Raw genomic sequence first — 22461 nt, 5'->3', positions numbered from 1 at the left:
CAGGGATATTCCTCAAAATTCTGGGAAGTGGGTGTTGTAGGTAGGCTCGGGCTTAGGGATGAGCACGGATCTCCTGCAGAGGAGCAGAGTTGTGACATTCCTGCAGGGAACCTGCTGATCCCGGTGCCGCTGCACTCCTTCAGGTCCTGCTGAGGAGCCGCAGCCCTGCTCCGTGTTCCTGGGGCTCAGCTGGCTTTGGAGGAGCATCCGCAGGACTGGGAATGCAAATCCTGACCTCATGTTTTATGGATCAGGCAGGTGCAATCCTGCCTGTGAGCGAAGGTGCTCCATGTTTGTCCGGAGCGCTGCGTCTCCTTCCTTTTGTCACCGCGAGAACCTGCCTTTGGGAACGGGTTGGGTAACTCCAGGCGTCTGTCTGTCCAGGTGGGAGCATCGTGGCTCTCGCCCTGCCCTGCCCTGGTTCCCCCTCTGATGTCCGAGGGCCCCCACGTTTTCCAACGTCTCCAGCAAGGAATGGTTGGGAAAATAAGAGGGCCCAGATAGTTTGGGTTCAGGTCTTGGAAGGGATGTGGTCAAGGGGCTCCAGGAAATCTGGAGAGGGGCTCTGGATCAGGGAGTGCAGGGATAGGATGAGGGGAATGGTTTTGAGCTGAAAGAAGGGAGATTGGGATGAGATTTTAGGGAGAAACATTCTTGCCCAGAGCAGTGGTGGCTGCCCCATCCCTGGAGGGGCTGAAGGCCAGGTTGGAGCAACCGGATCCAGTGGGAGTTGTCTCTGTAGTGGAACTGGATGGGCTTTCAGGTCCCATCTAATCTAAACCATTCCCTGATTCCGCAATGCTCTCCGGTTGAGAAGCGCTTTATGGAAGCGTGTCTCCTGTGGGAGATGCAGGGAGGAAGATTTGTGTGTGGTGGGAATGCAGCGAGCAGGAAGGGTGAGCATCCTCATCTCCCTGAGCGTGTCTGTTCCTTGGACGAAGGATTTCGCGGCTGCTGAGGGGTGTGTGGGGCCGGAGCGGGGAGTATCTAGTGTGGATCGGTTGGAAAAACATGAGCAAGGGAGCATCTGCAGACTTCAGTAGGAAGCGTGACCAGAGAGAGTTTGTTTCTAAGGGCTCAGGCAGGATTTTTGGGAAAGTGTCCCATGTGGAGGTGGTTCCTGAAGCCAAAGAGTGGAGGAGCAGCCAGCTTTGGGAAGGGGCCTCTCATTTTGCAGATGGCAAACAGCTTCCTTTGAAAAGCTGGCTCCATCGGGCTCCTCTTGGTGGGATTTCTCACCTAGCGCCCATGACCGAGTCACCTCTGCCTTCATTCTGCTCACTCCAGAGTCCGGAAACACGGACAGCTCTCCACAGCACCATCATCTGCTGTACCAGAGCTTCCCAGGCCCCTTCCCAGCTTCTGCCCTTGCTCCAATCAGATGATCCACCTGCCTCCTGGCATTTCGGAGCAGCTCGGCTGCCCTCCCGAGCTCTCCCTTCCCAGCTGCGGCAGGAAATGCCCGTGGTGCTCCTCTCTCCACTCTTTCGCTTGTCCCGCTTGGAACTGTGCTTGTTTGATCCCAGTTTTTCGTTGTGGTGTCGGTGCTACCATCGGGGTTGGAAGCATCCGCCGGCTCATTGTGGGGATTGGGATCATGGAATCGGGGTTTGCTGCCGCGGTGATGCAGTGGGGATTATTGGAAGACGATGAATTCTGTTTAATGGGGTCCCACTGCTCTACATGTCTGAATTCCAGAGAAGGAATTCCCTCACTCGGTGCCGCCTTCGGCTCTGCCTGGCGCGCAGGCGGTGGGTTCTGCGGAGCTGAGCGTGCACGGCAGCGGGAGGACAGGGCTCCTTCGGCTTGGGATGCAGGTTTCAGGGATCTAAATCCCTCTGTTATGGGCAGGGAATTCACCTGAGACACTTACCCTGCAATCCATGGGCACTCCAGAGGCGCCGTTGTGCCGGAGAGGAAGGAACACTATCTGGAATCCACAGGAGGAATTTGGGGGTGGCAGGCGAGCTGTCAGAGCCTGGGAGCACAGCGGGATCAGCAGGGATCCTGGGGCTCCGGGGATTTCGGAGGTTGGGAGTGCGGAGAGGCCAAAGGAAGACGTTGGTAGAAAACTTGGAGCAGCCGACCTGTTGGACCTGGTGTCGGAGGGTGGAGCTGAGCAGGGACTTGGAACTGGGAACAGGCGCTGGGGAGGCAGCGGGAGCGATGGGAGCGCACGGAAGGAACCCCTGGAAGGTGTTGAGGGAGGGGATCACCGGAGAGGAGAGGAAGGAGAGCGTCACAAGCTGGTTTTGGTGCATTCGGATCATGGAAGGGCCACAGCATCTCTGTGCTGCTCTTCCCTTCCCAAAGCTCCCATGACAAACTGGGCCCAGTGCAGGAAACTGGTTTTCCTCCCGCCTGGTGAGCTGTTAGTGGGAAGGTGAAGAGAGGGACTCCTTGCCGGAGCAGCAGGGAGGGAAACCCTCGCGTCCGAGTGGATTCCTCCCTGCTCGGGCTGGCTGCTCGCTGCATCCCGGCCATTCTGATGGGAGCCATCCGGGTGCATCAACTCCTCCTGCTCAGCTGCCGATAGGCCAGGGCAGGAGCGTCTGTGTCCTTTGGCCGGAGCCGAGCGAAGCCCGAGAGCCGCGTGTGTCACTTTCCCAAGGCGAGGTGGGGCCGCGCAAAGCTAATTAAGAGCAGCTTTTAATTTCCTGGCATCTGGGGCCTGGCAAGGAGGATCTTGGGTCTTGTTTACTTCCATGGAGCGGTAAAGCCGCTCCTTTAATCTCTCCATGCTAAGAGCCCTTCCCTGGGAAAGTCGGGGCAGTGGAGTCGTCTCCTGGGCTCCTGGACGTTCTCCGTGCCAGGATGAGCCTGAGCCGGCTCCGGTGCCATCGGGGCTGGGGCGTGTGGTGGGCACCTTCGCTTGGGATTTGGCGGAGCTGCCGACTGCCTTTGGTTAACAAAGCCGGCTGGGAAACTGGTTTCACTGGATTGATGGAGAGCTGCGTGTGGAGCTGGCAGCCTCTCTGATCCTTCCGTTGGAGTTGATGTGCGCAAGTGGATGTGGTTTTCTTTCTCCAAAAGCCGTGTGTCCTGGATGTGCTGCTGCCCAGGAGCTGGGATAAAAGCAGGCGTCGCGCCCGCATCCTCCTCTGTGCTGTAACCTTGTCCTGTAAATCCTGGTGACCTGGGGCCTTCGGGATTTGTGCCGGAGCGGCAGTCGCTCAGGGTGGGCTCAGCTGTGGGGAAGTGGCTGATAAACCCTTGGCCATACGGATCCTGGACACGCAAACAGGGAGGAGGACCGTGGAGGTGATATTATGGAATCTCTAAGGTTGGAAAAGCCCTTTCATCCAGCCCAACCCCACCCTGACAACCAAACCCTGTCCCCAAGTGTAACGACCACATGGTTTCTGAACCCCTGCAGGGCTGGGGAGTCCCCCCTGCTCTGGGCAGCCTCAGCCACAGCTTCACCGCTCTTTCCATGAAGGAGTCGTTCCCAATATCCAATCTAAACTCCCCCAGCACAACAGGGGCCTGTTTGCTCTCATTGCTTGTTCCTGGGGAGCGGAGCCCGACCCCCACCTGGCTCCAGCCTCCTTCCCAGAGCTGGTTGGCAGTGACTGAACATGAGCCAGCAGTGGCCCAGGTGGCCAAGAAGGCCAATGGCATCTTGGCTCGGATCAGATACAGCGTGGCCAGCAGGTCCAGGGAGGTTATTCTCCCTTTGTACTTGGCACTGGTGAGACCGTGAGGCGTTTTACTGTGGCGTCAGGATCTAATTCCGGTGTGGGGATCCCCTTCTCCTGCCCCAAACTGCTCTGTCCTTTCATGGGCGCAGAGGCTGCGCTCGGCTCCTCGCGGGCTCTGCCGGGAGCAGCTGCCGTGTCCGGCCGAGGGAGCGGCGTTCCGCAGTCCTGCGACAGAGCAGCTGGCGGGCCTTGGCTTTGTCTGAGCTGGAATGCACTCCTGACGCTGGGGTTCTTCAGGTGTTGGAGAGGCATTCCTCAGGGCCCAATATGGGGCATGAATAGTTGGAAATCCGTCTGGGCTGTGGGGATGTAGAGCCGCTCGTGTCCCCAGCTCTGGGCTGTGGGGACGTGGAGCTGCTTGTGTCCTTGTGGAGCCACTCTGCTCCTTGACTCCGCGTTTTGGGTACATAGAACGTCTCTTCTCCCTGTGGAGCTGCTCTGCTCCTTGGCTGTAGGCTGTGGGGACGTGGAGCCACTCGTGTCCCCAGCTCTGGGCTGCAGGGACATGGAGCTGTTTGTGTCCCTGTGGAGCCACTCTGCTCCTTGGCTCCAGGCTGTGGGGACGTGGAGCCGCTCGTGTCCCTGTGCAGGGCTCTGCTTCCAGGCTGTGGGGACGTGGAGCCGCTCGTGTCCCTGTGCAGGGCTCTGCTTCCAGGCTGTGGGTTTTGCTGGTGTTCAGCTCATCGTGGTTGTGTGCTTGTGGCCAGGAGAACTGAAGCCTGCTTAGGGTCAGTGGGAAGCGCTGCAGGGAGCGGGGAATGAAACCGCTCCTGTTGGAGTCAGTGATTTGGGAAGATCCCTCTCGTGTCTGTGCTGGCCGGAGTGTCTGCATCCAGGGCCTGTTCCCCTGTGCTTTGCTCTCCGGTGGCTGAGCCGGAGTCTCCAGGTGGCAGCAGGAATTTCTCAAGGAATGCCTGGCTGTGAGTAGCAGCTGCTGGATCCTCGTGTGGCACCCAGGTTCCCCATGGTGACCGCTGCCTCCATAGCTCCGTTGTCCCCACTGAGTGTCCGGTGGAGACGTTCTTTGTCTTCAGTCTGGCTCTTCGAGGAGTGTGTACGGCTCGGGTTGTGTCTCCTTGGAGAGGGACGGTGCCGTGAGTTCGTGGCTCCGGAGATGCTGCCCAGCGCGGGCTTCAGGATCCCAGCTCCAAGGCTGAACAGACGGACAGGAGGAGCCGTGGCTGAGCCTCCACCCCCTCCGTGGGCAGCTCTTGGGATGTCATGGAATCATTCAGGTTGGAAAAGCCTTCCAAGCTCATCCAGTCCAACCGCCAGCCCAACTCCCCGTGCTGCCAGAGCCCTGGTCCCAAGAGCCACATCCATGTGGATCCAAACCCCAGCAGGGCTGGGGGCTCTTTCCATGAAGGAATCGTTCCCAGTCTCCAGTCTAACTCTCCCGTGCTCCAGCTGGAAGCCATTCCCTCTTGTCCATCGCCTGTTTTCTTGGAAGAGACCAATTCTCACCTCACCACAACCTCTTCTCAGAGCTGCGCAGAGCCAGGAGGTCTCCCCTCAGCCTCCTCTTCTCCAGCAGCCCCAGGTCCCTCACCGCTCCCACAACCCCTGCTCTCCAGACCCTTCCCAGCCCTGTTCCCTTCTCCAGACACACTCCAGCCCCTCCAGGTCTTTCTTGGAGTGAGGGGATCAGAACTGAGCCCAGGATTCGAGGTGCTGAGTGCAAGGGGATGGTCTCTGCCTGTCTCCTGCTGGCCACACCGTGGCTGATCTGATCCTGGACCACTGCTGGCACATGTTCAGCTGACGTTCCAACCCCGTTTCACCAGGATGATGTGAAGGAAACGTGAGGCTCAAATACGGGATCTGGTTTTGCTGGGAGTGCTCGGCGGAGCCACCACACTCCGGTGTTCCATGGTGTCCATCCTGTACCTTCCCTGTGGCCGGGGATGAACGTGGAGCGCTGCTGCGGCCAGCCGGGCTCTGGCAGCGTGGGAAGCCAGGCCCTCCCCTCACTGCTGAATCACTGGGAGAACTGGAATTGCCTCCCTGTCTCACCGCGTGGTAATTACAGCTGGGTTGGGTGGCTGGACCCGGAGCTCTCTTGGGAATAATGAGATGTAAGGAGGCCCTGTCCTTAGCACTGCCCCTTCCGAGGTGGGAAAGGGCAGCCAAGCCTCTGCCTTGGATCCCCTCGGGCGGTGTTGGAGGAGAAGGAAAGCAGCAGGCGCTGGTGGTGGGATCCGTCGCTGCAGTCAAACCCTCTGGTGATGGAATCATGGAATCACTGAGGTTGGAAAAGCTTTCCAAGCTCATCCAGTCCACCCTTCAGCCCAACTGAAACCCTTTCCTGGAAGGAGTTGTTCCCAATATCCAGTCTAACCCTCCCCTGGTGCAACTGGAGGCTGTTCCCTCTCATCCCATCATCTGTTCCTTGGGAGCAGCACCCAGCAGTGGGCGTGTACGGTTGGACTAGATGATCCCAAAGGTCTTTTCCAACCAAGTGATTATATGATTCCTTCCAGGTATTCCAAACCCCTCTGGCTCTGGGCTTTAGTCTCAGGGGAATCTCGTGCTGTCATGGGTTTTTTTTGGAGAACAGGAGATGTTTGGGACATTGATCCTTGCTGAGCAGAGCTTGGGAACACCCTGTGTGAGCTGTGGAAGCAGGAAGGTTTTGTGCACTTCATGGAATGGGTTCATTTGGAAGGGACCTCAAAGCCCATCACATTCTAACCCCCCTGCCACGGGCAGGGACGTCTCCCACCGGATCCCGGGCTCCAAGCCCCATCCGAGCTGTGCTGAGGACTCGGACCGGGATACAGGACACCAGGTTGGGTCTCATGGAGTGAAGCAGAGGGTTGGAATCCCCTCCCGCCCTGCTGGTCCCACGACTCGGGACGCAGCCAAGGACACGGGTGGTTTCTGGGATGCGACCTCGTATCTGCTGGCTAGTGTGGAGCCAGGAGCTCGTTTCTGAATCACGCGAGTGTCTCCTCCGTGCTGGATTCGCTTTGCTTTCCCAGGCAGGGCCCGTCGGAGCCTCGGGCTGACATGGCTCATGGATTGAGTGCCGGCAAAACTCTTCACATACTGGGATTGTGGGATCAGGGGATTCTGTGCCTTGGATCTTGGTGGGTGAGAAGCTTTGCGACACTGAGTGTTGGGCATCCTTGCGTTATCCATGCGGAACGTGTCCCAACTCTGTGAGCCACATCGTTGGTTTGTGGAGCTCAGGGCTTCCTCACCACACGGGAATGAGGTGAACCTGGCAGCCGGAGCCGCGTTTGCCGCTACCGGAGTTTCTTGTTTTCCCAAACCGGCCGAGCCTGTTGTTGTTTTGCCGGGTAACCACGGAGAAATCCGCAGGGTGCTGCTGGAAGCTTCCCAAGCGCGGCGCAGGCAGCTCCCTGCTTGCCTGGCCGTGATGTTCCCCTTGGAGCTGGCGTCCCTTGCCCTGTGTGGTGCTGGCGGTTTGGGCTCTCCCGGTGGTGACACCGATCTGCAGCCAACACTTCCAGAAAATCATAGAATCGTAGAATTGTTTGGGTTGGAAGGGAACATAAAGGTCACCCAGTTCCACCTCCCACTGGATCAGGGGCTCCAAGCCCCATCCAACCTGACCTGGAACCCCTCCGGGGATGGGGCAGCCACAGCTTCCCTGGGCAACCTGGGCCAGGGCCTCCCCACTCTCATCATGAAGAAATTCGTCCTCATGTCCAGTCTAACTCTGCCCCTCTCTAGTTTATCCCTGTTCCCCCTTGTCCTATCCCTCTAAGTCTTTGTGAACAGTCCCTCCCCAGCTTTCCTGGAGCCCCTTCAGGTACTGGAAATTAACTCTAAGATCTCCTCGAAGCCTTCTCTTCTCCACGCTGAACAACCCCAACTCTCTCAGCCTGTCCTCATACGGGAGAGCTCATCTGGAGAACTGTGTCCAGTTCTGGAATCCTCAACATAAGAGGGAGATGGAGCTGTTGGAGTGAGGCCAGAGGAGGCCACGGGGATGATCTGAGGGCTGGAGAACCTCCTGTATAAGGACAGGCTGGGAGAGTTGGGGTTGTCCAGCCTGGAGAAGACTCCAAGGAGACCTTAGAGCAGATTCCAGTAGGGAAAGGGGTTCCAGGAAAGCTGGCGAGGGGCTCTGGAGTGCAGGGAGAGGGCGAGGGGAACGGTCTTGAGCTGGAAGAGGAGAGATTGGGATGAGATCTTGGGGAGAAATGTTCTTCTGGGAGGGTGGGGAGACCCTGGCCCACATTGCCCAGAGCAGTGGTGGCCACCCCATCCCTGGAGGGGTTCAGGACCAGGTTGGATGGAGCTTGGAGCCCCTGATCCAGTTGGAGGTGACCTTTGAGATCATCAAGTCCAACCATTCCTGTCTTCTTCTAAACCGTCCCTGAGCACCTCATCTGCCCAGCTTTTAAATCTCTCCAGGGATGGGGACTCCACCACCGCCCTGGGCAGCCTGGTTCTTTAATTGCTGATGGTTCTTAATTGCTTTTGCTGATATTCTGCAAATCTCACTGTTGCATCTGCTCCGCCTCGATAGAGACGTTCAGCATCATGCTGGATTTGTGACTCTAGCCTGCTCTATGAAACCGTTTCAATTAATTACAACAAGGGATAATTACCCCTCCCTGAAGAGATTTTCCTTCAGTTTTCAGTTTCAGCTGCAGTAAGAATTTTAAAATAAGGAATTCCCCATTCCCTGCGACTCAAACGAAACTCTCGCGCAGCCTGGCTGCGGCGTTGTGGCCGTTGGAGGTGCGACTCGTGGAATGCTGGAATGATTTGGGTTGGGAGGAACCTTAAAGATCATGGAATCATGGAATGGTTTGGGTTGGAAGGGGCCTTAAAGATCGTGGAATCATGGAATGGTTTGGGTTGGAAGGAACCTTAAAGATCATGGAATGGTTTGCGTTGGAAAGGACCTTAAAGATCATAGAATTGTGGAATGGTTTGTGTTGGAAGGGACCTTAAAGGTCATGGAATGGTGGAATAGTTTGGGTTGGAAAGGACCTTAAAGATTGTGGAATTGTGGAATGGTTTGGGTTGGAAGGGACCTTAAAGATCATGGAATTGTGGAATGGTTTGGGTTGGAAAGGACCTTAAAGATTGTGGAATTTTGGAATGGTTTGGATTTGGAGGGACCTTAAAGGTCATGGAATGGTTTGGGTTGGAAGGGACCTTAAAGACTGTGGAATCGTGGAGTGGTTTGGGTTGGAAGGGACCTTAAAGATCACGGAATCGTGGAATTATTTGGGTTGGAGGGACCTTAATGACCATTGTTTTTGGTGGCCCAGCTAAGGAGGTAAAATCCAGCCGCAGGCAAACCCGGAGCCCGTGCTCGCAGCTGCCAGGTTGCCCCACGGGCCTGTGAACCTTTTCGGATCAGTAAACGCTTCCCAGTAATCAAATTCACGCCAGTTCCTTCTAGAAGGTTCCTTGGAAGGGGCAGAAGCGCTGGAGTCCGGGCTGGGGATGTTCCATCCCCTTTGTTGTTTTCCAGCTCGGGCTCCACCGCGGCGTCTGGCCAGGAATTTCCTTGTCTTCTAAAATTAGGAGAAGGACGGAGGAAACAATAGCGGCTCCGGGCCGCGACCTCCGCGCCCGCCCGGGTTTTGTTGTCACGGACACTTTCACCCACTTCCCTTCCAAGGGAGACAAACCGGAGTGAAAAGGACCCGGAGAAACTGGATTGAAAGGAATTTAGATAATCTGCATTAAAAGCAATTTAGAGAAACTGGATGGAAAACATCTTGGATAAACTGGATTGAAAAGAACTTGGAGAAACTGATTTAAAACATCCAGTTAAACTGGATTTAGAATAATTTAGAGAAACTGATTAAAAACAATTTAGATAATCTGGATTGAAGAGAATTTAGATAATCTGGATTGAAAAGAACTTAGACAAACTGATTTAAAAGATCTTAGTTAAACTGGATTTATAATAACTTTGAGAAACTGTTTTAAAAGAATTTAGATGTCTGGGTTGAAAATAATTTAGATAAACTGATTTGAAAGATCTTAGATAAACTGAATTTAGAATAATTTAGATAAAATGGATTTAAAAGAATTTAGAGAATCTGATTTAAAAGAATTCAGATAAACTGGATTGAAAAGAACTCGGATAACCTGAGTTGAAAATAATTTGGATAAACTGTAATGAAAAGAACTTGGAGAAACTGGACTAAAACAATTTAGAGAAAATTAATTGAAAAGAACTTGGATAAACTGGATTGAAAATAATTTAGATAAACTGGATTGAAAAGAATTTGGATAAACTGGATTGAAAAGAACTCGGATAAACTGGGTTAAAGGTTTATCTGAATTCTTTTCAATCCAGTTTATCCAAATTCTCAGAGAGCTTTTCCGGCCAGGATGATTCCAGGATTTCTCGTCTGTGCCACTCAGACCCCGGTCGTGTCCCCCGGCTGCAGCATCACCTTAAAGCCACCGGCCCCCGTGTTTGTTTGTTATTCCTGGCGCTCCGGAACCATCCAGGAAATGCGGCGGCGACCGCAGCCTTGGTTCCCATCCTGTCCCGTATCCGGCGATGGATCTGTTGGGTTGATGATTGTAGCATGTGGTGTCCACCAGAGTGCGGAGGCTCCTGGTGCCTGTGGATGGGAATGGTTGGGCTCGGTGATCCAGTGGGTCTTTTCCAACCTGGGATTTCTAGGATTCTGTGATTCCATGATTCTACGACGGGCCGATGGATCTCGGCGTTGACTGTTTCTAGTGGACAGAACCAAGTTCCCAGAGCCAGAGGGTGCATGTTGTTGGCCCGTGAGACCTCCGGAGGTCCCTTCCAGGCAACGTTTCATAGTCTGTTGTGTTCCTAGAAAGGAATTCTCTTCCTGTCTCTCATTCTTTGTCACCCGGGCCCTGGGGAGCTGCTGCTCGTGTCCTTCCTGCTGTGTCCACAATGAGTGGCTTCCTCATGATGCTGGTGTTGGAATGGCTGGGATGAGCCTTAGGAACATCCACTTTGTGTCCTTCAAGGGAGAAGAGAGGTGGGGTGACGGGGATGTTCGATGAATTGAGCTCTGTAACTGCTGTTCTCCTTCCATCCTCATCTTCTGTAGACGTTGAATGCCTGGGGTGAACCATAGGTTGGACTCGATGATCCGGTGGGTCTCTTCCAACCTGGTGATTCTATGATTCTATAGAAAACAAGGAATGTCCACCTTGTGTCCTCCAAGGGAGGGAGAAGAGCAGTGGGATAACAGGGACGTTAAGTGAATCGTTGAGCTGAGGTCCGTAACTGCTGCTCTCCTCTGCCCTTAGAATCATAGAATCACCAGGTTGGAAAAGACCCATCAGATCATCGAGTCCAACCATTCCCATCAATCACTAAACCATGTCCCTCAGCACCTCGTCCACCTGTCCCTTAAACCCCTCCAGGGAAGGTGACTCAACCACCTCTCTTGTCTCCTGTAGCCCTCAGTTGAGGTTCTTCTCCCTGCTTGGAGGGTCTCTCCGGGACAGGGGTGATGAGGGAAGGCTGATCTCCCCAGGGACGGATGCTCTGGTTGCCCTAAGATGAGGAGAAGGGTTTCCCCAGCCCCGCTGCTGCTGACCCGGTGTTGTTGTCTCCTCCTGCAGCCGTTCTTCCGGCTCCTGAACCTGCGCAAGCTGGGCCTGAGCGACAATGAAATACAGCGGCTTCCCCCCGAGGTTGCCAACTTCATGCAGCTGGTGGAACTGGACATCTCCCGGAACGGTGAGAACCGCAGAGTCACGGGGCGGTTTGAGTTGGAAGGGACCTCAAAGCCCACCTAGTCCCACCCCTTGCCATGAGCAGGGACACCTCCCACTGGATACGGTTCCTCCAAGCCCCATCCAACCTGGCCTTGAACCCCTCCAGGGATGGGGCAGCCACGGCTTCTCTGGGCAACCTGTTCCAGGGCCTCCCCACCCTCCCAGGAGAACATTTCTCACCGAGATCTCTTCTAAATTCCCTCACACCCCTCTCAAACTCCCCCAAAATGTGACTTTTGCTACAAATCCCTTCCCCAAACTCCCCAAAACCACAACATTCACCTCAAATCTTATCAGATTTCATAGAATCATGGAATAGTTCAGGCTGGAAGGGACCTCAGAGCCCACCCAGTTCCAATCCACAGGCGGGGACGCCTCCCGCTGGATCTGGTTGCTCCAAGTCCCATCCAACTTGACCTTGAACACCTCCAGGTCTTTTCAACCTGGGCCAGAGCTGCCAAGGGATCTCTTGGGGGCTGGAGCTGTGAGAACGTGGTACTCTCTTTGTTGTCAGGCTGTCGCCAGCACCCAGGGACCCCTTTTCCTCACAACAGGCCCTCCTCAAGCCTCTTTTTTTCTTTCATGTGTTTTTTGCAGACATTCCAGAAATTCCCGAGAGCATCAAGTTCTGCAAATCCTTGGAAATCGCAGACTTCAGTGGGAATCCTCTCTCCAGGTAGGAAGGCGCCTGCGACCCTTGGGTCCAGCTGCGAACAGGAGTTGATGTTCCTCATTCTCCCTCTCCCTGGTCTTCACCTCGTGATTGTTTTCCGTGAAGCTGAGGCTGGGGATCACCTGGCTTTGCTGAGACCTGCAGATGCCAACGCTGGCTGTGTGCAGAAAACAGCTGGCGCCGCCTCCTCCACGGGGCCCGTGCCTTGAACTGAGGGGCCAGTAGTCGTGCGGTTGCCGCTGGTGGAAATGGGGAGGATTTATTGTCCTCTCGGAATAAGTTTGTGACTCCCTGCCCAGCCTTTCAACACCGGGTCTGATCCGGAATGGATCGTGGTGCTTCCGAGAAGCCGGGAGAGGCTGGCCTGCGGGGCTGTCGGCCCCTCTGTGCTCGCTCTGGGTCCTTTGTTCTCTCCTCCTTCGCGCTCCACCGGTCTCTTTTAGCGCTTGGTGGGTCCTTCTTTGTGCTCACTCAGCCCTTCTGTTCCTCTGTCCCTCCTTCTTTGCTCTCCATCTCGCCTTCTTTCTGCTCTGTCATGGAATCACGGAATCATTCAGGTTGGAAAAGCCCTTCAAGCTCATCCAGTCCAACCACCAGCCCAACCCCCTCCAAACTGAGCCCAGGATTCGAGGTGCTGAGTCCACGGGGATGATCCCATCCCTGCTCCTGCTGGCCGCCCCGGGGCTGATCCGAGCCCGGGTGAGGTTGTCCTTGGCCACCTGGGCCGTGTCTGGCTCCTGTTCAGCCGCTGTTGCCCAGCACCCCAGGTTCTTCTCCTCCAGGCAGCTTTCCAGCCACTCTTCCCCAAACCTGGAGTGCTGCACGGAGTTGTGGCCCAAGAACAGGACCCAGCATTCCACCTCGTTGATTCTGCTGGTCCTTTTTCCCTCTGTTGGTCCCTTTTCTCCCTCCATTGGTCCCTTTTCTCCCTCCATTGATCATTTTTCTCCCTCCATCGGTCCCTTTCCCCTCTCCGCCAGTCCAGTTTCGCTCTCCGTCAGTCCCTTTTCTCCCTCCATCATTCCCTTTTCTCCCTCCGTCGGTCCCTTTTCTCCCTCCGTCGGTCCCTTTTCTCCCTCCGTCGGTCCCTTTTCTCCCTCTATCAATCCTTTTTCTCCCTGAGGATGCTGACCCGACTCCAGAGGCTCAGGGCTTTGAGCTCCTGGGCCAGCACCGCCCCAGCCGCCCCTTAAACAGAGTTATTAAACCGATTTATCTCTCTGCTTCCCTCTTGTGGTGCTGGAACGGGACCAGCTCCTCAGTCGGTGGAATCCCTGCTCCACAGGGACAGGCAGCACTTCACAGAAACACGGAATGGTTTGGGTTGGAAGGGATCTCAAAGCGCTTCCGGTTATAACCCATGAGTAGAAACACCTCCCAGTGGACCAGGGTGCTCAGAACCTCTAGAGAAGTTCTTAGCTAGAGTTTGCGGCCTGGAGCTGTGAGCAGCGGCTCAGGAAATCTGCAGGAACAGCAGAGGATTCCTCCTTTTCACGGGTCTCCTGCTCTTCTGTTGCACCTTGGAGCTGTTGCGGTGATGCTGGTTGGTCCTAGGAATGCTGCAGTGTCGTGGGATCATGGAATGGTTTGGGTTGGAAGGGACCTCAAAGCCCACCCCGTTCTGCCCCGTGCCGTGGGCAGGGGCACCTCCCGCTGGCTCAGGGAAGGAACATCCTTCAACAGGCATTCAGATTTCTTGGCAGCTGCCTCTGCTTCCAGGTTTCCATGCTCACACAAGGTATTTTAGTCTAGGATTCGTGCTGGAGTGCCGTAGAGCCACATTAGCTCGCTGGGACGTGCGGTGGCTTCATGTGAGGGAGCTTTGTCTCGGAAACAGGGCGTATCCTGTATGAGAAGCCAGGTCAGATGAGGAGAGTGCAGTGGGTGTCATCTACCGTGACTTTAGCAAGTCTTTTTGCACTGTCTCCCACACCATCGTGGCAGGTGAGCGTAGGATCCGTGGCTTAGGTGAGCGGACAGTTAGGTGACACGAGAACTGGCTGGATGGCAGAGCTTGGAGGGTTTTATCAACGATGCAGAGTCTGGTCGTGCTCTCCAGGGGCCGGTACCAGCTCCAGTCTTGTTCAACTTCTTCATCAATGACCTGGATGAGAGGACAGAGGGAACCCTCAGCAGCTTTGCTGGTAAAACACAGCTGGGAAGAGTGGCTGGTGCTGCCGTCCAGTGAGACCTGGACAGGCTGGAGAGCTGGACAGAGAAGAACCTGAAGAAGTTCAGCAAAAGGAATTACAAAGTCCTGCGCCGAGGGAGGAAAAAAACCCCGTGCAGCAGTAGAAGTTGGGGCTGAGTAGCTGGAAAGCAGCTCTGCAGAGAAGAACCTGGGATTTCTGCTTGACAAGCTGACGATGAGCCAGGAACGTGCCCATGTGGCCAAGAAGGTGCATTAAGAAGTGTGTGGTCAGCAGGTTGAGGGAGGTTCTCCTCACCCTCTGCTCTGCTGTACCCTAGTGAGGCTGCATCTGAAGTATTGTGTCCAGTTCTGGGCTCCCTGGTTCAAGGAAGACAAGGAAGAACTGCTGGAGTGAGTCCAGTGAAGGGCCACCAAGGCGATAAAGGGACTGGAGCATCCCTGCTCGCCCCTGGAATTGTTCGAGGCCGGGTTACAGAATCATAGAATCATAGAATCACAGAATCACCAGGTTGGAAAGGACCCACCGGATCATCGAGTCCAACCATTCCCATCAATCACTAACCCATGTCCCTCAGCACCTCGTCCACCCGTCCCTTAAACCCCTCCAGGGAAGGTGACTCAACCCCCTCCCTGGGCAGCCTCTGCCACTGCCCAATGACCCTTTCCGGGAAATATTGTTTCCTGCTGTCCAGCCTGACCCTCCCCTGGTGGAGCTTGAGGCCATTCCCTCTCGTCCTGTCCCCTGTCCCTTGGGAGAAGAGCCCAGCTCCCTCCTCTCCACAACCTCCTTTCAGGTAGTTGTAGAGAGCAATGAGGTCTCCCCTCAGCCTCATCTTCTCCAGGCTGAACACCCCCAGCTCTCTCAGCTGCTCCTCTTGTTCTCCAGCCCCCTCACCAGCTTCCTTGCAGCTCCTAGTCTGGAGCTGCTCAGGGTTGTTGTGCCCCACGTGCAGGACCCGGCATTTGGCCTCGTTAAGCCTCATGCTGTTGCTCTCAGCCCAGCGGTCCAGCCTGTTCAGATCCCTTTGGAGCCTCCTGACCCGCCAGCAGATCCATGCTTCTACCCAGCTTAGTGTCATCCACCCAGTGCCCAGTGACAGGAGAAGGGGCAGCAGGTACCAAATAGAATGTAGGAGGTTTCATCTTTGCGTGAGGAGGAATTTTGTTGCTGTGAGGGAGACGGAGCACTGGAAGAGGCTGCTCGGGTAGGTTGTGGAGTCTCCTTCTCTGGAGATATTCAGAACCCATCTGGACATGCTTCTGTGCAGTGAGCCTGGTTTAGCAGGGAGGTTGGACTAGATGATCTCCAGAGGTCCCTTCCAACCCCAGCCGCTCTGTAATTCTGTCAGACAAGGTTTCTGCTCTTCTCCTTTCCACGTCTTGGGACCAATAGGGATGAGACGGGCTTTTTTTGGGATGTGTGCGAGGGATTGAGGGCTTCTTTTGTGCCCAGAGTTGATGGTGCTTTGTTCTCTCCTGCTTCCACAGGCTTCCAGAGGGCTTCACGCAGCTGCGGAGCCTGGGACACTTGGCCCTGAACGACGTGTCCCTGCAGAGTCTCCCCAATGACATTGGGAAGTGAGTATGATCCCCATCCTCCTGGCCGCGAGGAGGGCTGAGGGGGAGGAAGGAGAAGGAGAAGGAGGAAGAGCCTCCTCTTCCATGGAGGGGAGAGCCCGCCGTCCCCTTTACGCTCGCTGCTGTTCCGAACACGCTGTGCGAGCGCCTCCAGGCCGTGTTCCCATTTAAAGGTGGCGTTTAGCAAAGATTCCTTGCCTGGTCTCTGCTGCTTCTCCTCCTCTGTGGTCTGTGGGACAGGCGAGGAGTCCGTCTGGGCTTCCCAAATCCCATCTTCCCTTGGTTTTTGGGTGCTCACCTGCCCCTTCCCAAACAGGGAGCTGAGTTGGTGACGCTGAAATGATTCTGCTGCCAGCGTGGCCGAGGCAGAGTGCCCAGGGCTTTTCCCGTGGGATTTACCTGTCCACGTAGGGGGATTTTACCTCCTTGGGCGACCCTTTACGTGGGTCCCCGTTTCCCCGTCCTGAGTTTGGGTGCAGTGCTGTTTCCCCGAGGCTCTGCCGTAAGCAGCTGCCTCCATCCGAAGCTCCTTCCAATCCGCTTTGGTTTGTGTTTCCCCATGTCCGTTCCTGCACTCACGTGTGAGAGAGGGAGGCCCTGAGGGGCGGGATAGCGGCATCTCCTTGTAGCCCAAAACCCTGTTCGGTCAATCTGGCTTTCTCACTCCCTTTCCTCTCACAGTTTGGCAAACCTGGTGACTCTGGAGCTCCGTGAGAACCTGCTGAAGACTCTCCCCACGTGAGTGTCTCGTTGGTGGCGTCAGGAGCTTCCTGCCTGCACATCCTCACTGGTTCCTCCAGGGCTGTTTGTGCAGCGCAGGCTCCTGCCCAGGAGGGCTCGAGGCGTTCGTTAGTTTGCTTCGTCTTGCTAGATTTCAGCACGTTGGGTTGAGGAGGGAGAGAGAGAGGGAACCACATAGTCAATCATAGAATCGTTTGGTTGGAAAAAACCTTTGAGGTCATCAAGTCCAACCATACCTGTCCACCACTAAACCATCTCTCTAAGCACCTCAGCTTCTAAAGGCCTCCAGGGATGGTGACTCCCACCTCCCTTGATTGAGATGAAGAGCAGGGAAGGACGTTCAGGGTCCGTACTCGGCCTCTGCGTCAGGATTGCTTTGGGGCAGACAGGGTTCCACAAGGAAGCTGCTGGAGATGGTGGGAACCGTTTTTCCTGGAGATGGTGGGAACCATTTTTCCTGGAGGTGGTGGGGGCCGTTTTTCCTGGAGAGGTGGAACAGGTGACGGATTCTTTTGGGAAAGAGAGGAAGATTTCCTGATGTGGGGACAGCTCTGTTGGCAGTGAAGTTCCCAGTTTGAAGAGCAGCAGAATACAGCTGAAGATGTATTTTTTTGGTCATGGAATGGTTTGGGTTGGAAGGGACCTCGAATCCCAACCAATTCCAACCTCGTGCCATGGGCAGGGACACCTCCCGCTGGATCAGGGGCTTCAGGAGATCCTTGGAGCACCACCAGCTGTGGTTCCGTGCAGGATCTCACCTAGGGAGCCGCTTGTCTGTACCTCTCGCCCCCTTGTGAACCATTGTGCCCTTCCTTGCCTTCCAAGCAGCATGGCTGCCCCATCTGGGGAAATCGAGGCTGTTGACCCTCATTCCTGACCATCATTCCCAGTGCTCCCTGCAGCTCCGCTGCCCTCGCTTCCAAGTATCTTGTCCTGCTGGCTCCCTCCTGTTGTCTCCCTCCGAGAACGGGTGGTAGGGTTAGGACGTGGCTCATTTTCTGTCCTAAGCGACTGTTTGATGGTGGGAGAGGGAGAAGGGAGATCGGAGAGAGAGGAAACCAGCTGCTCTGGGGCTGCTGGGCCGTGGAATTCCAATCCCTGGCACTGGCAGCCGGGCTTGGGAGAGATGGCAGCTCCCCAGAGCCTCCTGGCTTGGAGGAGATCTGCGAAAGGTCAGGGTTGTCATCAGAAATGGTGTGTTTTCTGAGACGTGTGGCCCAGATGCTAACCTTCCGTGTTTTCTTCCTTCCTTTTCCCCCTGTCTCTTCCCTGCTCCACTCCCCGCACCCTGCAGTTCGCTCTCCTTCCTGGTCAAGTTAGAGCAGTTGGATCTTGGAGGCAATGACCTGGAGGTGCTGGTAGGTGAGGGGTGTGGGGAGGGGGTGAGGTGGTTGGCAGGGGCTGAACCCCACGTTGCTGTGGGAGCAGGTGGGCGTCATCAGAAAGGCAAAGAGACAGATCCTCAGGTTATGCGGGGAGATTCCGATCTGCCCACCATGGGCTGGTTGCTCTTTCCAGCATAACATTCTCCTCGTGTCTTCATAGAATCATGGAGTCATGGGGTGGTTTGAGTGGGAAGGGACCTCAATGTCCATCCAGTTCCACTCTAGGGACGCCTCCCGCTGGATCAGGGGCTCCAAGCCCCATCCAACCTGGCCTTGAAGCCCTCCAGGGATGGGGCAGCCACAGATTCCCTGGGCAACCTTATCCAGGGCCTCCCCACCCTCCCAGGAGAACATTTCTCCACAAGATCTCATCTCAATCTCCCCTCTTTCAGCTCAAAACTGTTCCCCTCTTCCTCTCCCTGCACTCCCTGATCCAGAGCCCCTCCCCAGCTTTCCTGGAGCCCCTTTCCCTGCTGGAAGGGTTCTAGGACGGGGGAAAGCCATGACAGTGATTTGTAACGTCCCAGAGTGGCTCCACGATCAGGGAAGGCTCTGATGCCGTCACTGTCCTGCTCTCTTCCAGCCGGACACTCTGGGAGCGCTGCCAAACCTGCGTGAGCTCTGGTTGGACCGGAACCAGCTCTCGGCTCTGCCCCCGGTGAGTACCTGGGACACACCTGTGCCACGGATTCTCCGCTTCGCTGCCTTCCTCGGCGGCTCCGGCAAGCCACGGTGTCTCCTTTCTGCTCCTAGGAGCTGGGCAATCTCCGCCGCTTGGTCTGCCTGGATGTGTCGGAGAACAAGCTGGAGCAGCTGCCCAATGAGGTCAGCGGGCTGGTGGCGCTGACGGACCTGCTGCTGTCGCAGAACCTGCTGGAAAGTATTCCGGACGGGATCGGTGAGTAGTGCGGGATGGGGAGCCAGGCAGGACTTTGCTGCTCCAGCAGCACTCGTGGTGGGGCTTCAGAGAACCATAGAATCACCAGGTTGGAAAGGACCCACCGGATCATCGAGTCCAACCATTCCCATCAGTCACTAAGCCATGTCCCTCAGCACCTCGTCCTCCCGTCCCTTAAACCCCTCCAGGGAAGGGGACTCAACCCCCTCCCTGGGCAGCCTCGGACAGGGACCAATGACCCTTTCCGTGAAAAATTTTTTCCTAACGTTCAGCCTAAACCTTCAGGTGAGTGTGGACATAACGAGGTGTTGGGGCTTGGTGGGCACAGTCAGTGAGTGTGGAAACAGTTACAATCATGGAATCATGGAATTGTGGGGTCACTGAGGTTGGAAAAGCCTTCCAAGCTCATCTAGTCCAACCGTCAGCCCAACCCCCTGGTGACAACAACCCTGTCCCCAAGTGCCACAGACACACAGTTTCTGAACCCCGGCAGGGCTGGGGATTCCCTGCTGCCCTGGGCAGCCTCGACCAGGGCCGCACCGCCCTGTCCATGAAGGGATTGTTCCCAATATCCAATCTAAACTCCCCTGGCACAACACGGACCTGTTTGCTCTCATCGCTTGTTCCTTGGGAGTGGAGCCCGACCCCCACCTGGCTCCAGCCTCCTTCTCAGAGCTGCGCAGAGCCAGGAGGTCTCCCCTCAGCCTCCTCTTCTCCAGCAGCCCCAGGTCCCTCACTGCTCCCACAGCCCCTGCTCTCCAGACCCTTCCCAGCCCTGTTCCCTTCTCCAGACACACTCCAGCCCCTCCAGGTCTTTGTTGGAGTGAGGGACTCAAAAGTGAGCCCAGGATTTGAGGTGCTGAGTCCATGGGGGTGATCCCTATCCTGCCACACCATGGCTGATCCGATCCTGGATGCTGTTTGCCTTCTTGGCCACCTGGGCCACTGCCAGCTCATGTTTATCTGCTGTTGACCAGCACCCCAGGTCCTTTTCCAGCCCCTCTTCTCCCAGCCTGGAGCTGCATGGGACTGTTGTGACCCAAGAGCATTTGGCATCGTGGAACCCCATCCTGTTGGCCTCGCCCAGTGGATGATCCTGGCGAGCAGAGCTCATGAGGATGAATTCAGGTTCAGGTTCTTGATCAGTTCAGATTCTTGATCTCCATCGTGCTTAAGTGAAACCCATGAAGGGGTCTCGTGAGGAGGAAGGTTCCAGGATTTCTGACAGGAGTTATCAGCCAGATGAGGGTAGGATGCCATCTTATCTCTGTGTCCCGGTTCACACCTCGCTTGTCGCCCCGTCCAGGCCAGCTGAAGCAGCTGTCCATCCTCAAGGTGGACCAGAACCGGCTGACAGAGGTGACAGAGTCAATTGGTGACTGTGAAAATCTGTCGGAGCTCATCCTGACGGAGAACATGCTGACGGTAAGCGTGGAGCAGCCCCTCTTGCGCCGCTCAGTTTCGCTGCCGGGGATCCTGTCCCATCCTCTCAGTTGGGTTCATCGAATCCTGGAATGATTTGGCTTGGAAGGGGCCTCAAAGCCCACCCAGTTCCACACCTGCCATGGGCAGGGACACCTCCCACTGGATCAGGGGCTCCAGGCTCCATCCAGCCTGGCCTGGGACACCTCCAGGGATGGAGAATCCATGACTTCTCTAGACATTCTGGGCCAGGGCGTCCCAATCCAGTAGAAATGCCGTTCCCAGTGTGCAGTGTGGGAGGTGAGGAGCTAGTGTGAAACGACCTGTGAGCCTGAGGGAACGTCTTGTCCCAAGGTTGCAGTGAGACCTTTAGGAGAGTGGGCAGCGTTTCCACCCCCAGACAGAGGGCTTTGTGCCTTTCCACCTTCCCTCTGCCGCTCTTATCCTTTGTGATGACCAAACCGCCTCCTTCCCAGGCCCTTCCGAAGTCCCTAGGCAAGCTGGCCAAGCTGACGAACCTCAATGTGGATCGGAACCGGCTGATATCCCTCCCAGCTGAGATTGGCGGCTGCGCCAACCTGAATGTCCTGTCGTTGCGCGACAATCGCCTGGCGCTGCTGCCGCCGGAGCTCGCCAACACCACCGAGCTCCACGTCCTGGACGTGGCCGGGAACAGGTGAGCAGTGGGGTTGCAGGCCCAGGCTGAGCCCTGGTGCGTGTCGGGAGACCCTGGATCCACGCTGAGCCCAGGCAGTGTGGTTTGGAGAGCCCAGAGGAGGCTCCAGGACAAATCATAGAATCACCAGGTTGGAGAAGACCCATCGGATCATCGAGTCCAACCATTCCCATCTATCACTAACCCATGTCCCTCAGCACGTCGTCCACCCGTGCCTTAAACCCCTCCAGGGAAAGTGACTCAACCCCCTCCCTGGGCAGCCTCTGCCACTGCCCAATGCCCCTTTCCGTGAAATATTTTTTCCTAATGTCCAACCTAAACCTCCCCTGGTGGAGCTTGAGGCCATTCCCTCTCGTCCTGTCCCCTGTCCCTTGGGAGAAGAGCCCAGCTCCCTCCTCTCCACAACCTCCTCTCAGGGAGTTGCAGAGAGCAATGAGGTCTCCCCTCAGCCTCCTCTTCTCCAGGCTAAACACCCCCAGCTCTCTCAGCTGCTCCTCTTGTTCTCCAGCCCCTTCACCAGCTTCATTGCTCTTCTCTGGGCTCGTCCAGAGCCTCAACATCCTTCTTGTGGGGAGGGGCCCAGAAGTGCTGCTGCAGTGCCGAGGAGTGAGGAACCCGTGGTGCCTCGGCTCTGTCTCTGGAGCTGAGATGAAGTTCCAGCTTTTCCAGGTCGGTTCGACATCCCTTCTTTGCTTTCACAGGCTGCAGCACTTGCCATTTGCTCTGACAAACCTGAACCTGAAAGCCCTGTGGCTGGCGGAGAACCAGTCCCAGCCCATGCTGAAATTCCAGACGGAGGACGACGAGAAGACCGGAGAAAAGGTCCTGACGTGCTACCTGCTCCCGCAGCAGCCGTCTCCCAGCCTAGGTGAGATCCTGCGCTCTGTGAGCTGCCTGCGGTCCCTGTGCTCTGGGAATGTGGCAGGGAAGGGACCGCACGCCTCCCTCTGCCTGACCGGATCGATCCTTGGATCCTGGAGCAGCTCCGGGTCCCAACTGCCCCGTGCAGCTTCCTGAGCAGCAGTGGAGAAAGCTGGGAACTTGCTGCTTTGCAAGTGGTAGGGAAGCGTGGGATCACTGAGGTTGGAAGAGCCCTCCAAGCTCATCCAGTCCAACCCCCTGGTGACAACAACCCTGTCCCTAAGTGCCACGGCCACATGATTTTGAACCCCTGTGGGGCTGGGGACTTCCCCTTGCCCTGGGCAGCCTCGGCCAGGGCTTCACCGCTCTGTCCATGAAGGAATCATTACCAATATCCAACCTAAACTCCCCTGGAACAACAGGGGCCTGTTTGCTCTCATTGCTTGTTCCTGGGGAGCGGAGCCCGAACCCCGCCTGGCTCCAGCCTCCTTCTCAGAGCTGCGCAGAGCCAGGAGGTCTCCCCTCAGTCTCCTCTTCTCCAGCAGTCCCAGGTCCCTCACCGCTCCCACAGCCCCTGCTGTCCAGACCCTTCCCAGCTCCGTTCCCTTCTCCAGACATGCTCCAGCCCCTCCAGGTCTTTGTTGGAGTGAGGGTCTCA

The 22461-nt window shown here is 56.1% G+C and overlaps 1 protein-coding gene across 19 annotated transcripts in view; it reads left to right on the top strand.

The window, feature by feature from the left end:
* SCRIB (scribble planar cell polarity protein) overlaps positions 1-22461 on the top strand; it is a 92399-nt gene that overhangs the window by 4152 nt on the left and 65786 nt on the right. For all 19 annotated transcript variants that reach the window (XM_069882061.1, XM_069882070.1, XM_069882059.1 and 16 more), the window contains exons 2-11: positions 11262-11379; positions 12015-12093; positions 15731-15820; positions 16502-16558; positions 17856-17919; positions 18530-18604; positions 18700-18844; positions 20151-20269; positions 20743-20942; positions 21644-21810. In XM_069882061.1, the coding sequence (XP_069738162.1) occupies positions 11262-11379; positions 12015-12093; positions 15731-15820; positions 16502-16558; positions 17856-17919; positions 18530-18604; positions 18700-18844; positions 20151-20269; positions 20743-20942; positions 21644-21810 (1114 nt within the window). The remainder of the gene's footprint in view (positions 1-11261; positions 11380-12014; positions 12094-15730; positions 15821-16501; positions 16559-17855; positions 17920-18529; positions 18605-18699; positions 18845-20150; positions 20270-20742; positions 20943-21643; positions 21811-22461) is intronic.

This window comes from Phaenicophaeus curvirostris, unplaced genomic scaffold, assembly GCF_032191515.1.
Source record: "Phaenicophaeus curvirostris isolate KB17595 unplaced genomic scaffold, BPBGC_Pcur_1.0 scaffold_75, whole genome shotgun sequence".
In the NCBI taxonomy this organism is placed as follows: Eukaryota; Metazoa; Chordata; class Aves; order Cuculiformes; family Cuculidae; genus Phaenicophaeus; species Phaenicophaeus curvirostris.
Note: the sequence above shows the minus strand (reverse complement) of the source record. Positions and strands in the feature narration are given on the sequence as shown.